The sequence below is a fragment of the Pan troglodytes genome, chromosome 13, assembly GCF_028858775.2.
Source record: "Pan troglodytes isolate AG18354 chromosome 13, NHGRI_mPanTro3-v2.0_pri, whole genome shotgun sequence".
NCBI lineage: Eukaryota > Metazoa > Chordata > Mammalia > Primates > Hominidae > Pan > Pan troglodytes.
Genome location: NC_072411.2, coordinates 32,442,657 through 32,455,392, shown reverse-complemented (window position 1 = coordinate 32,455,392; position 12,736 = coordinate 32,442,657). Strand labels below are relative to the sequence as shown.

Here is a 12,736-nt window from a genome sequence, read left to right as displayed (position 1 = left end):
CTAAAAATTTCAAAAATTAACTAGTGTGGTGGCATGCACCTGTAATTCCAGCTACTTGGGAGGCTAAGGTGGGAGGATTGCTTGAATCCAGGAGGTGGAGGTTGCAGTGAGCCGAGATCATGCCACTGCCCTCAAGCCTGGGCAACAGAGTAAGACTCCATCTCAAAAAAAAAAAAAAGAAGAAGAAAAGAAAAGAAAATGTGAGAAGTTGGCCAGGCACAGTGGCTTACACCTCTAATCCCAACACTTTGGGAGGCCAAGGTGGGTGAATCACTTGAGGTCAGGAGTTCAAGACCAGCCTGGGCAACATGGTGAAAACCCATCTCTACTAAAAATACAAAAATTATTGGGAGGCCGAGGCAGGAGGATCACGAGGTCAGGAGATCGAGACCATCCTGGCTAACACGGTAAAACCCCATCTCTACTAAAAATACAAAAAATTAGCCAGGCATGGTGGTGGGCGCCTGTGGTCCCAGCTACTCGGGAAGCTGAGGTAGAAGAATGGCGTGAACCCGGGAGGCGGAGCTTGCAGTGAGCCAAGATCATGCCACTGCACTCCAGCCTGGGCGACAGAACAAGACTCCATCTCAAAAAAAAAGAAAAAAGAAAGGCAGGCATGGTGGTGCATGTCTGTAATCCCAGCTACTCAGGAGGCCGAGGCCAAAGAATTGCTTGAACCCAGGAGGTGAAGTTTCCAGCAAGCTGAGATCCTGCCACTGCACTCCATCCCGAGCAACAGAGTGAGACTCCATCTCAAAAAACTAAAAGAAAATGTAAGAAGTCAAAAACACAACAGAAATGAAAACTCAGGTGCATGGCTGATGCCTGTAATCCCAGCACTTTGAGAGGTCAAAGCAGGAGCATCTCTTGAGCCCAAGAGTTGGAGACCAGCCTGGGCAATATAGCCAGACCCTGACTCCACAAAAAACTAAAAAATTTGCCTGCATGGTGGTGCACACCTGCAGTCCCAGTTACTGAGAAGGCTGAGATGCAGCAAGCCGTGATTGCACCACTGCACTCCAGCTTGGGCAACACAGAGAGACCTTGTTTCAAAAAAAGAAGGAAAATGATATAGGAAATTTGGATCTAAAAAAAGGGAAGTGCATTAGAGAAGGAATAAATTAAGATAAAATATAATCTTTATTATTATTTTTAACAGATGACAGTTTGCTCAAAAAAATTATGGCAACATGTATTCAGTAATTATGGTTTATGGACAGCTGGAATGAATGGCAGCAATATTATTGCTGGGAGGGAGGATATCCTGAGTGGAGAGAAATTCATCCAGGCAGGAGTGCAGTGGCGCGATTATAGGTCACTTGCAGCCTGGAACTCCTGGGCTCAAGCCATCCGCCTGCCTCAGCTTCCCTAGTAACTGGGATTACAGGCACACACCACCACGCCTGGCTAATTTTTTTTTTTTTTTTTTTTTTGTCGTGCTATGTTGCCCAGACTGGTCTCAAACCCCTGGGCTGAGGCAATCTTCCTCAGCCTCCAGAAGTGTTGAAATTACAGGTATGAGCCACTGTGCCTGGTATATGGTTGCTTTTGAATGTCCTAGTCCTAAACATCTGGTTCCCAGGAAGGAGAAAAGAAAAATGAAGGCAGGAGGAGGTGCTGATCCATAAAAACCTCCTGGAAGGTGTGTCCCTGGGGAGGCAGTGAGGGTTGAGGAGGGAGGTTGCAAACATAGCAGTGGAGATTGCAGCAGTGGCTGCCTGCCTCTTTGTCTGCATTTTCACAATCAACAGCAGCCATCATCAATCAGAGCACAGATCCCCAGTATTTGGAGGATGGGGCTCTTATTGCCCGCTCTGGTTCCTGCAAGCTATAGGGAAGCTACTCCAGAAATGCATGCATGGCTGCTTGCACCACCAATTTAAATGCCACTTTCTTCTGAAAACACCCTTACAGACCTGCCAGGAAATAATGTGTAACCAGATATGAGTGCATCCGGTGGCCCAGACGAGTTGACATATAGAATTAACCATCACAAGTCCACCCCTTGTCAACCTGGCACCCATACACATCTCCTTAAACCATACTTACTCTCCAAATAAACACAATAACCCAGTGTTATTGTGTTAGCAGTGGAAGGTGTCCAAGTTAATAGTGTTAGCAGTGGAAGGTGTCCAAATCACTGGCAGTGAATCCGGATGGGTCTTCAGCAACCACAATTCTTGGCTCCTCAGAAGAAGGAATTCGACTGAGGGGCATAAGGCAGAAAAAGAGACCGAAGCAAGTTTCAGAGCAGGAGTGGAAGTGTATTTTAAAAGGCTTTAGAACAGGAAAGAAAGGAAAGTACGCTTGGAAGAGACCTAAGTGGGCACATGAAAGTCAAGTGTGGTGTTTAACCTTGATCCTAGGACTTTCTAGACTGGCCCCTTTCCCATGATCCTTCCCTTAGGGTGGGCTGCCCACATGTACAGTACCCTCCCTACCCTTGGGAGTTGAGCACATGCAGTGTGTTTAGGAAACTGTATGCATGCCCATCTGAGGTTTTTGGGTGGGGTGCCCCCCGAAGGTCATACTCCACCACTTTGTCTCTTAATGCACATGCCTGGGAAGTTGATTCTCCCTGGAATCTGCATTCAATTAACACTTTAGTGAAATAGGTGTGGCCCATCAGGAAATGGCCTGTCCCTGGCGCCAGCTGCCAATTTATCACTTTTTTAATTTATTTTTTGAGAAGGAGTCTCTTGTCACCCAGGCTGGAGTACAGTGGTACGATCTCGGCTTACTGCAACCTCTACATCCCAGGTTCAAGCGATTTTCCTGCCTCAGCCTCCCAAGTAACTGAGATTAGAGGCATGCACCACCACACTAGCTAATTTTTGTATTTTCAGTAGAGATGGGATTTCAGCATGTTGGCCAGGCTGGTCTCAAACTCCTGACGTCAAGTGATCTTCCTGCCTCAGCCTCCTAAAGTGCTGGGATTACAGGCATGAGCCACTGCGCCTGGCCAAAAGTAGGAATTCTTGACTGGGAAATAATTTGATATATTTTCGCACCTTGTGACTTGAGAAAATTATGCTAGGAATTCTGGTTTTGGGAGTCAAGGGAAGCTAGCTTAATTTTTACAGTGAAGGCTACATAAGAGTCCGCTCTCCAGTGTGGTGGCTCACACCTGTAACCCTAGCACTTCAGGATGCGGAGGCGGTCAGATCACTTGAGCCTAGGAGTTCAAGACCAGCCTGGCAACACAGTGAGACCCCGTCTCTACAAAGAAATTTAAAAATTAGCAGGGTGCGGTGGCGCATGCCTGTAGTCCTGGCTACTTGGGATGCTGAGGCAGAAGGATTGCTTAAGCCCAGGAGTTAAGAGGCTGCAGTGAGCCGTGATGGTGCAGTGCACTCCAGCCTGGGCAATATAGCAAGACCTTGTCTCAAAACAGAGAGAGTTCTCTCTCATTTATATTGGAAATGTCAGGGTTATTGGTGAGAGCTGGCCTTTAGGGGATCTAACTTGCTCTTGGATGTCCAAGGGGAAAGGTATAGATTTCTCCTGACTGCACAGGGCCTCTGCTTGTGAGTTGCTTGCACAAGATGATCAGAATCTGACTTACCTCAGATCACGGGGGCGCTGGTATATCCTAGCGGTAGATCATGGAAGGGAGTGGGCCACGAATGGGATCCAGGGAACGGGATTGCCTTGGGGCAAGGAGGCCGATGCAGAGGTGCAGGGGGCAGGGGGCAGGGGTGGTGTCAGGACAGCCTGAAGCTGCGCTGCCAGAGGCTCTGGGCCACGTGGTCAGAAAAGCATCGGATTTGGCCTGTTAGCAGGGGAGTGTGGCCCAATGGCAAAAAGTCAAGGGCATCCTAGGAGCTGAGGAGGCGGTGGCAGTGGCAGTTAGGGCAAACCACTCTGGAAGCATCCAGGGGTGGAGACGAGAATGTGCAGGAGCTCCTGCCTCCAGCCTGGCCTCCCTCCTCCTTGTGCCCCAGACAGAACTGCTTCCCCTCAGTTGCTCCAACTCGTCCTTCCCCGGAAGTCCCTCACAAGTGCCTCCTGGCCGGGCCCCCCCAACTGCATTTTGCTTCTGCTCTCGTCCCAGCAGTCCCATTTTCTCTACAGTGAAAGTTCTTGGCAAAATTTAAATCCCATTTTATTGGCGAGGTCCCTACCCCCCACCTGGAAGTGGCTGGAACCTAGCTGCCCGCTGCTGCCCTCACTCCCCAGGCAGAAGCCACTGACCACCAGCTGGCCTTATGGCCATCGCTGTCCAGGTCCCAGCCACCAAGACCCTGACCCCTCACTCAGCTTTGCTGTTCTTGGTTCTCAATGCATTTTTGTCTGCCCTCCGCTCCTGGCCAGACAGTTCAGCCCCCAGCAACTCCCGCAATCCTCAGAGCTTCTGGAAGCCATAGACTTGGCAGCACATGTTCCCGGTGGTCAGCTTTTCTTTGAGAACAGGGTCTCACTCTGTCACCCAGGCTGGAGTATAGTGGCGTGATGAAGGCTCACTATAGCCTTGACCTCCTGGACCCTGATGATCCTCCAAACTCAGCATCCCAAGTAGCTGGGACCACACATGTGAACCACCATGCCTAACTTTTTGAATCTTTTGTAAAGGCAGGGCAAAGTCTACTGTGCCTCTGAGAGAGGAAAGCATAGGAAGCCAGAGGTCCAGGCCTGTGGACACTAGCGGGAGGGGCCGACAGGGTGCCCAACAGTGGTTTCTGCAGCCCCCGTGTGCTCAGGGACTCTGTACAGGTGAACCTCCTAGAGACTGAGCCCAGGTGCCAGAAGACTCAGAAGCAAGGACATGTTTATTCAGATCCATGGTCGTTACAAGCTTCATTTTTGGTCACAGGCCCTAAAATGCCATTATTCTCAGTTTACATCAAAATACAAAGCCCAACATTTACAATTTTAAAAACATTAAAGCAAACCCCCAAAACCCCACACCGAAAACAAAGGCTTGGTTTGGAAATCACCACTGAGATGCTGTTCTCCCTCGCATGTCGTCTGTGGGGTGAATGAAGGTGAAGACCCCGTGCTGGTTTCTGTCAGAGAATCTGTAGTTGTATATTTTGAATACTTAAGTACCATTGAACGGTTGCCATGTCTTTGAGCACTTGATGTTACTGAAGTGACAATGCTTCTGACCATCTTTGGCTGCAGAGCAGAAACTGGCAGAATCCGACCCCATCGACCCAGCAGTGTCCCCAACGCCTGAGGACCAGCACCCATCTGTGACAAGGCACAGGGGTCCGCGATGTTGGCCACTGCTTTGGGTGATGTGCTCAATGGCTTGGGGTCTGCGATGAAGCACCTGGGCTCTGGGAGGGTCTTAGGCTCCTGAAACATGGAATTCTACGGCCCAGTCTTGGAACAGCTGGGAGAACATGAAGAACGCCCCTCATGGTGAAGAATCAGGACAGCCACTCTCTAGTTTTCTCACAACTCTAGAAACTTTGATTCTTTCCTGGAGTGGAGATTTGAGCCACCGTCCTGGTCCCACACAGAGAGAGGAGGCGCCACAACCCACTCTGCCCACCTCAAGGCCAGCCAGTGGGGAGGCCAGGCCCAGGTGGCTGTTGGCAGGCTGGCTCCCAAGCTTGGTGCAGCAGAGTAGCCAAATGGGCAATGGAAAAAAGGCCCCGAGAGCTGGCTTGGCCATGAGTCCTTGGCAGAGGGAGGGAAAGGCCAGCGCTGAGCTCTGTGCTGTCACAGAGCGTAGCTGTTGAGCCCTGGTAGCTACTCCTTTGCTGAGGCCCACCTGCCTTCCTTTCTTGGTTGTGTTTCCTCCAGATGCCTCTGCGGCTGCAGGAACCCCGCTCCAGAAGCCCGAGGATAACCATGTTCCCTCCTGGAGGGGCTTCCCAGGTCCTCTCAGCCCAAGGGTGGGGCTGTGTGGCAAATCCCTCCAGCCTGCTCTGAAGGCAGCTGACACCTTCAGGGCTGGTGCAGCTTCCCCCGCTCGGTCAGCAGTGTCATGGCAGAGGCGTAGAGGACATAGCCCAGGGTGAGCAGCAGCGTGCATGGGAGGGGCCCGACGCAGAACAGAGAGGCCACAAAGAAGGCCAGCAGCAGCGAGACCAGCGTCCGGTAACTGCCCAGGAAGCGCAGGCTGAGCCTGGGGCCGCGGGTGTGGCCGGCCACCTGCCTCCGCCCCACAGGGCTCAGCAGGTGCCTGCTGGCCAGCCCAGGTTCTGTGAGGTGGTAGCGACAGAAGCTGCCGAGGAAGTCATCCCGGGAACACAGAGCCGCCATCTGTCCTGCAAACTGAAGCACAGAGAGAGGCACGGGGGTGTGGGGTGGTGGCACCACAGGCCTCAGGACAGCAGTACCCCACCCTCACAGGCCACCCCGGGACTGCACCCCAGGCAGGAGCATCTAGAACCCTCTCTGAAGACGCCAGGCCAGCCCTCCTGCCCACTTACTCTGTGGTTGATGGCAGACGACAGCCTGAAGAGCGTGCGGACCAAGCTGGCGATCTCATAGCTCCGGATGGGCTGCAGCTCCGGGTCCCCCTGGTACTCAATTTCAAACCTTCGCAGCCCATTGATGATCTAGAAAGCCAGGCCATGGGGATGGGTCAGAAAACACAGCCCCACACATAACTCAGAGGAGCCTGATGGCCTCTGCTCACGAGGGAGGAAGGAGCTGGGGACGGGTCAGGGCCCAGCCCATGCGCCTCTGAGACACGGGCCTCTCACCTGGTACCGCCCCAGGGGCGTAAGGATGAGTCCGTCCTCACCCACGATGCAGTCGGGGAGTTGCTTTTTTCCATTCTCATCCTGGGTGGTGCCCAAGGCGAGTGTGAACTGCCTGAGCTGCGCTTCGCTGAGCTGCCAGAGAGAAATGCCACTGCCCTCAGCATCAAGATGAGAGGGGACCAGTCTTCACCCCACCAGCCTACAACAGTGGCAACAAGGGGACCCAGCTATGATGCTCGGGGTGTGGGCCTGCCTCCCACAACACTGGGTCCATATGTGTGGGGCCTGGGACTGGTACGTGGCTGACCACAGGCTGGGTGGAGTGGATCCTTCAGGGAAGGGGACCCTGATGGCGGTGGGGCAGGCCCCATAGCTCGTACCCGGAATATCTGGCGCAGGTACTCCAGGGCCTTCTCCAGGTATTCATCTGTCTTCCGGACGCTGTCTTGCCCCATCTCGTCCAGGTCATTGGCTGTGTAGGAGCCGTTGGTGTCCATGGAGCTAAAGCCCAGCCATGAGAGGAAGGAGTGGCCAGCCGGGCTCTCCGCACACTGGTCGGAGATGGACTTGGCTGTGTGTTTGGCCTGTGTGATGAGCTGAGCGAGGCGCAGGACCTGCAAGGGAGGCGCGGGCAGGTCACCAGCAGGACAGGCCTGTGCTGCCACCCAGGCAGCCCCAAGAGCAATGCACAGCCAGACTGCTGAGCGTCACGAGGAGTGGCTTCTGCCAGAGGACTTTTAAAGACTAAAGGATGATCTTCTACATTTGAAATTTCCCAACAAACACTGCCTTCGTTATCAGGAAAAAATTAGACTTTACTAAAACGGGGGAAGGAGATGTGGCGTCAAATCTACACCCAGCCTCCCTCCTTCCTGCCGGATCACAGCACTTCCCGGGTTCTGCTCAGCCCCATGGCTCCAGGGGCCCTGAGGACAGGCACTGCCGACCCACTCACCAGGGTGCGGGCCTCGGGCCCAAACATCGGGGTGTACTTGCAGTCCTGGCCCTCCAGGCTGTAGACGTGGCTCTTCACCTTGAAGGAGGCATCAGTGACCGCTGGTGGCCAGGGTGACAGGAAGCTCCCAGTGAATGTGGGGGCCGTGAAGAGTCGGTGCTGGCGGTGGGGGATGACCAGCTCTGGCTCCAGGAATAGCTGCTCACCTAGAAGGCAGGAGACGAACCTGGCACCCACTTCCCGGAGGCAGAGTACCCTACTGCTGCCCTTAGGATTCTGGGGTGTCTCTGAGGTGTCTGGGGAGCCATGACCCAGGGGTGTCCTCCTGAGGCCCTGCCTGGCAGCATCTCCCACACAGTAGGTGGCTGACATGGGGAGGGCGGATGGGGGAGCTGCTGGCTCACAGAGCCCCTAGCAGTGTCTGCAGGAGGTAAACAACAGGAGGATCGACAGAAACCAACGCCCAACCCAGCCAGGATGAATGCAAGGCAGAGACCAGGCTCACCTCCTGAAGCGGCCACCACGAGTTGCCAGGGAGAAACAGCGGGGTCACGGGGCCGCAGCTTGGACCGTGCAGCCCCGCTCTGTGGGCACACCTGCGATCCCCCACCCAGTGCCTGGTGGCTGCAGGGCAGGCAGGATCCAGGTGGTTTCAGACCTCACCACACAGATGTGTCCCAGGAGTCTCCACAGCACCCTTTGCCGGGGCCCACTCTGGGCATGTGGGTCCCTCTTAAAGACCAGCCACCCCCAGCTAAGGGCCTGGCCCTGGTCTGGCTGGGTTGACGTCTACCCGGCTGGCCCAGGCTGAGGACTTACCTTTCTGAATCATCTCAGCCAGGTTGGGCTGGGCAAAGACTTTGGCCACTCGGAACACCATGAGCGCGTGCTTGGGGCTAACCAGGTCTGTGCGGAGCGCGCGGTTCAGGAAGCCCACAAACAACTTGGTGTACATCAGCAGGTTCTCCTGGACAAAGGGTGCCCTGGGGACCAAGGTGGCAGGTTGGGGCCAGCCTTCCAACTGGAAGCATGCCCCTAATGCCCGGTCCATGCCCCTAATGCCCTTGCTCACCCTTGGGCTTTCAGACTCTCCCTAGCCAAGGTGACAAGCTGTCACAGATGACAGCTCAGGGGGCCACGGGCAGGCAGGGAGGACAGGACAGAGGCAGGTAAGACCCAGGCCCTCTGAGGATGCCACATCCTTAGCAAGGCTGAGGCCCCTTTCCAAGTGGATGGAGGCCACCATGGCAGAGGCCAACCCAGAGCCTGAGGGGGCTCAGGGAGGATCCCCCAGAGGGTCCAAAGGGGAATGCCTTGGGCAAGGAGGGGAGGGATCAGTGGCCATGCCAGGTGCCACGGAAGCCTGGGGTCCGCTGTGAGGATCAAGCAGGGGATGAGGGGAAGACAGCCTCCCTCATCCCCTGCTTGATCACCGCTGCTCTGCTCTGTGCTGATGAAGATCAAGGGATAGTTTGGGGGTGGCTAAACACTCGTCTGGGACAGAAGGGAGAGGGGACAGGGCAGGATGGGTCACCCACAGCTTCCATAAGAAACCAATTCTAGGGCCTGGCAAAGTTGAGCCTAGGAAAGGCTGTGTTCCGCTCGGCAGGGGCTGGGAGAGGACTTCAGGAGGCCACGGGGGCCAGGGCCAGGCTGACCCCAGCACAGGCGCTGGCTTGGCCTCCACCCACTGGAACAATATCCACCTGGGGGAGCCAGTGGCATGTCTGTGAGAGGAGCTGAGGCTCACCATTTCTCCGACACACACCGGGGCTGGGAGTCGCTGCCCGGAGCCTGCTTGTCAGGCGCGTACCGCCACGGCTGCAGGTAGCTCAGCCACATCTCCAGGACCTGTGGGGGAGGTGTGTGCTAAGGGCTCAGTGGCTGGGGGCCAAATACTCGGTGGCCTGGAGCCCAGATACCAGGCGGCAGCTGGGTGGGACTGACTCTTCTCACTTCCTCCAGAGGGCGCAGGAGAGACATGCACAGCCCTGTGAGGTTTGGCTCTTGCTGGCCCTCCAGAAGCCAGGGTGGGCTTTTCCCAGCCCAGGGGGCAGAGTACTCCCTGGTCAGGTAAGGGTAGGAACCTGCCCTGCACCAGACAGGTGGGACAGGGCAGGGCTTTCCTGAGGGCTGGCTTTGGAAACTCAAACAGAAAGAACAATGTGGCCCTCCAAGAACCCCTCCTTGCCAAGGCCTCTGTAGTAACACTTGCTCTCCTCCTTTATCTGCCCCAAAGGACCTCCCACCTCAAGGCACACAGAGGACACAGGCACACGTGTGTCAGGGCCAACACTCACAGCTCTGAACGATGCGTCCAGGGGCCAGTGGCCAAAGCAATGCTGCAAGAAGAGGTAGAGTTTCTGCTGGACGAACCTCGGGACAGCAGCCCTGCAGGGGATGGGGAGGGTCACCTGCTGCTTGCCCAGTAAGGAGGCCCTGCTCACAGATGACCCCAGGGCTCCCATCAGTGAGGGTTGGCTCCGCCGGGGGAGAGCACTGGGCACCTCCGGGAGGTTCAGCCCCATTCTTCAGAGGAAGAAATCAAGGTTCAGAGAGGTTAGGGAACATCCCAAGGACACACAGCACGCAGGCGGCCGAGTCAGCACAACTCCTGCACACACCTCACCCTCCGTCCCATACAAACAGCCCACTCTGCTGGCCCTGGTGGGCCTGGCAGTCAGGGCCACCCCAGCTCTTCTGACAGGGTTGAAGAATATGAGATGCAAGAGATGGCAGCACAATGGGGCCTCTCTGGCCTGTCTGGAGAGAGAGGCTCTGGGAGCCAACTGGGCGGGGTGAGAGGACACCTGCCTAGGCCTGGAGTGGCCTCACGTGCTCTGTGAACAGAAAGGGACTCCCCTCACCCTGCCCTCCATGCCCTGGGGAGAGGTCGCTGTGGGCGACACCTTAGGAGGGGCAAGTGGGGGAGACGGCAGCGGTGGGAAGTCGCAAGGGCCACCCACCGTTTGAACTCCTCCAGGGGGCTGGTGGCGTGGGAGTGGGCGGAGAGTGAGGCCTGCTCTGGCTTCAGGCTGTTGGCAAAGGCGTGCAGGTGCTTCAGCAGCAGGCGCACCACCAACACATGCTCCTCAGTAGGCGTGAACGACTCCTGGGTGGAGAAGGAGGGGTGAGGGCCTGGGAAGGAGCGCGGCACCCATAGCACTCAGCCTCCAGGTCTGACCACATCCCGCCCTGAGCCAGTTGCTCTGCTTCCCCCACAGGAGACACGAGCCAGGCCGGGAGTGGGGCCACCCCATGGGGCACCACTGTGCCTGGCACCCAGCCGACGTGCCTTGCACTGCTTGGTCTGAACTGTGACCAGCTTGTGGTATGGAAGTGCTTGGCCCAGCACCCACACAGCCCTGGGGAGGCCTCACTAAGACAGACACATCTGCAGAGGGCCTCCCAGCCCTGCTGCTGCACCGCTGCAAATCCGCAGCGGGTGGCACAGGCTGTGCCCTTGGGCACTGGTGCCCGTCTTGATCCCCAGGGCAGGAGAAAGCCAGCATCACCCACAAGCTCTGGATCCAGGGTCTCCCACCTGCCTCCCAAGTGTGTGCAGAAAGCACATGGAACCCAGGTGTGGTGCCTCAGACCTGTAATTCCAGCACTTTGGGAGGCCGAGGTGGAAAGATCGCTAAGAAGAAGTTCGAGATTAGCCTAGACAACATAGGGACACCCTGTCTCTACAAAAAATTTTTAAAAGTTAGCTGGGTGTGGTGGTGCACACCTATAGTCCTAATGACTCAGGAGGCTAGGGTGGGAGGATCAGTTCAGCCCAGGAGTTTGAGGCTGCAGTGAGCTAGGATCGTGCCACGGCACTCCAGCCTGGGTGAGAGTAAGACCTGGTTCAAAAATAAGAACCCCATGGCTTCACTTTCCTCCCCAATTCCTCCCACCTGCTCCTCATCCTGGACACAGCCAGATGAGAACTCGGCCCAGTAGAAGCCCCGGGCGTCACTTCCTCTGTTGCCCAGGGACCTGTGGTCAGGAAAACCCCAAGACAAAAGCACAGTCAAGCATATTAGGCCAAACTTTTTTTTTTTCTTGAGACAACGTCTCCCTCTGTCGCCCAGGCTGGAGCACAGTGGCGCAATCTCGGCTCACTGCAACCTCCGCCTCCAGGTTCAAGCAATTCTCCTGACACAGCCTCCTGAGTAGCTGGGACGACAAGTGTGTGCCACCATGCCCAGCTAATTTTTATTTTTCATAGAGATGGGGTTTCACCATGTTGGCCAGACCTCAGGTCTCCCAAAGTGCTGGGAATACAGGCGTGAGCCACTGTGTCCAGCCTAGGCCAAACTTTTGATTTGTAACATACAAGCAGGATCCTGGAGATCTAGCCAGAGAGGAAAGCCTTTTTGGTGGCCATGGGCTTCCTCTGGTTGTTTAGCATTGGGAGGGCAGGTGGGCGCATCGAGAGTAGACGAGGGCAGGGAAGTGGGGGTGCTGAGGGCAGGACCCTGAGTCTGAGTGGACATGCTCGCCTCTCCACACTTGTCCCCTAGCCCTTTGGGCCTTAACACATCTGTGCTGCTGAGGCTGGTGCAGGGCCCGGCCTCCAGGTATATCCTGGGATGCTGTAGACCCCGCACGGGCCACTGCCCATATCGCTACCCACTCAAGTCTCCCCGTCAGGAAACTGTCCCCACAGGTCCAAGTGACACACCCCAGAGATAAGTGGCTGAGTCTGAAGATGGAGCTATGGGGTGGGAGGCATTTTCTTTTTTTTGAGACAGGGTCTCACTCTGTCACCCGCGCTGTAGTGTCGTGGTCTCGGCTCACTGCAGCCTCTGCCTCCAGGGCTTAAGGGATCCTCCCATCTCAGCCTCCCGGGTAGCTGGGAACACAGGCGCACACACCACCACACCAGGCTAATTTTTGTATTTGTAGAGACAGGGGTTTCGCCATGTTGCCCAGGCTGGTCTCAAACTCCTGAGCTCAAGCAATCCGCCTGCCTCAACCTCCCAAAGTGCTGGGATTACAAGCATGAGCCATCGTGGCTGGCTATTTTTCTCTATCTGTATTGTTAAGTCTTTGGGCAATGAATTTGCATTGTTTTGGAAGAAAGGGCCAGGTGCGGTGGCTCACGCCTATAATCCCAACACTTTGGGAG

At 55.7% G+C, this 12,736-nt stretch overlaps 1 protein-coding gene across 13 annotated transcripts in view; it reads right to left on the bottom strand.

Moving 5' to 3' along the window:
* Positions 1-4,751: 4,751 nt before the first annotated feature.
* Positions 4,752-12,736, bottom strand: part of LOC459619 (sphingomyelin phosphodiesterase 4) — a 30,590-nt gene continuing 22,605 nt past the window's right edge. For 5 of the 13 annotated variants that reach the window (XM_054678987.2, XM_054678988.2, XM_063791101.1 and 2 more), the window contains 9 exons: positions 10,584-10,729; positions 9,918-10,008; positions 9,368-9,468; positions 8,437-8,600; positions 7,618-7,823; positions 7,043-7,276; positions 6,663-6,794; positions 6,387-6,515; positions 4,752-6,228 (listed from right to left, as the gene is read on the bottom strand). In XM_054678987.2, the coding sequence (XP_054534962.1) occupies positions 5,899-6,228; positions 6,387-6,515; positions 6,663-6,794; positions 7,043-7,276; positions 7,618-7,823; positions 8,437-8,600; positions 9,368-9,468; positions 9,918-10,008; positions 10,584-10,729 (1,533 nt within the window). In that variant the 3' untranslated portion in view covers positions 4,752-5,898. Of the gene's footprint in view, positions 6,229-6,386; positions 6,516-6,662; positions 6,795-7,042; positions 7,277-7,617; positions 7,824-8,436; positions 8,601-9,367; positions 9,469-9,917; positions 10,147-10,583; positions 10,730-11,519; positions 11,602-12,736 lie in introns of all 13 variants that reach the window. The other 8 variants (XM_054678984.2, XM_054678985.2, XM_063791100.1 and 5 more) reach the window with 3 other exon arrangements.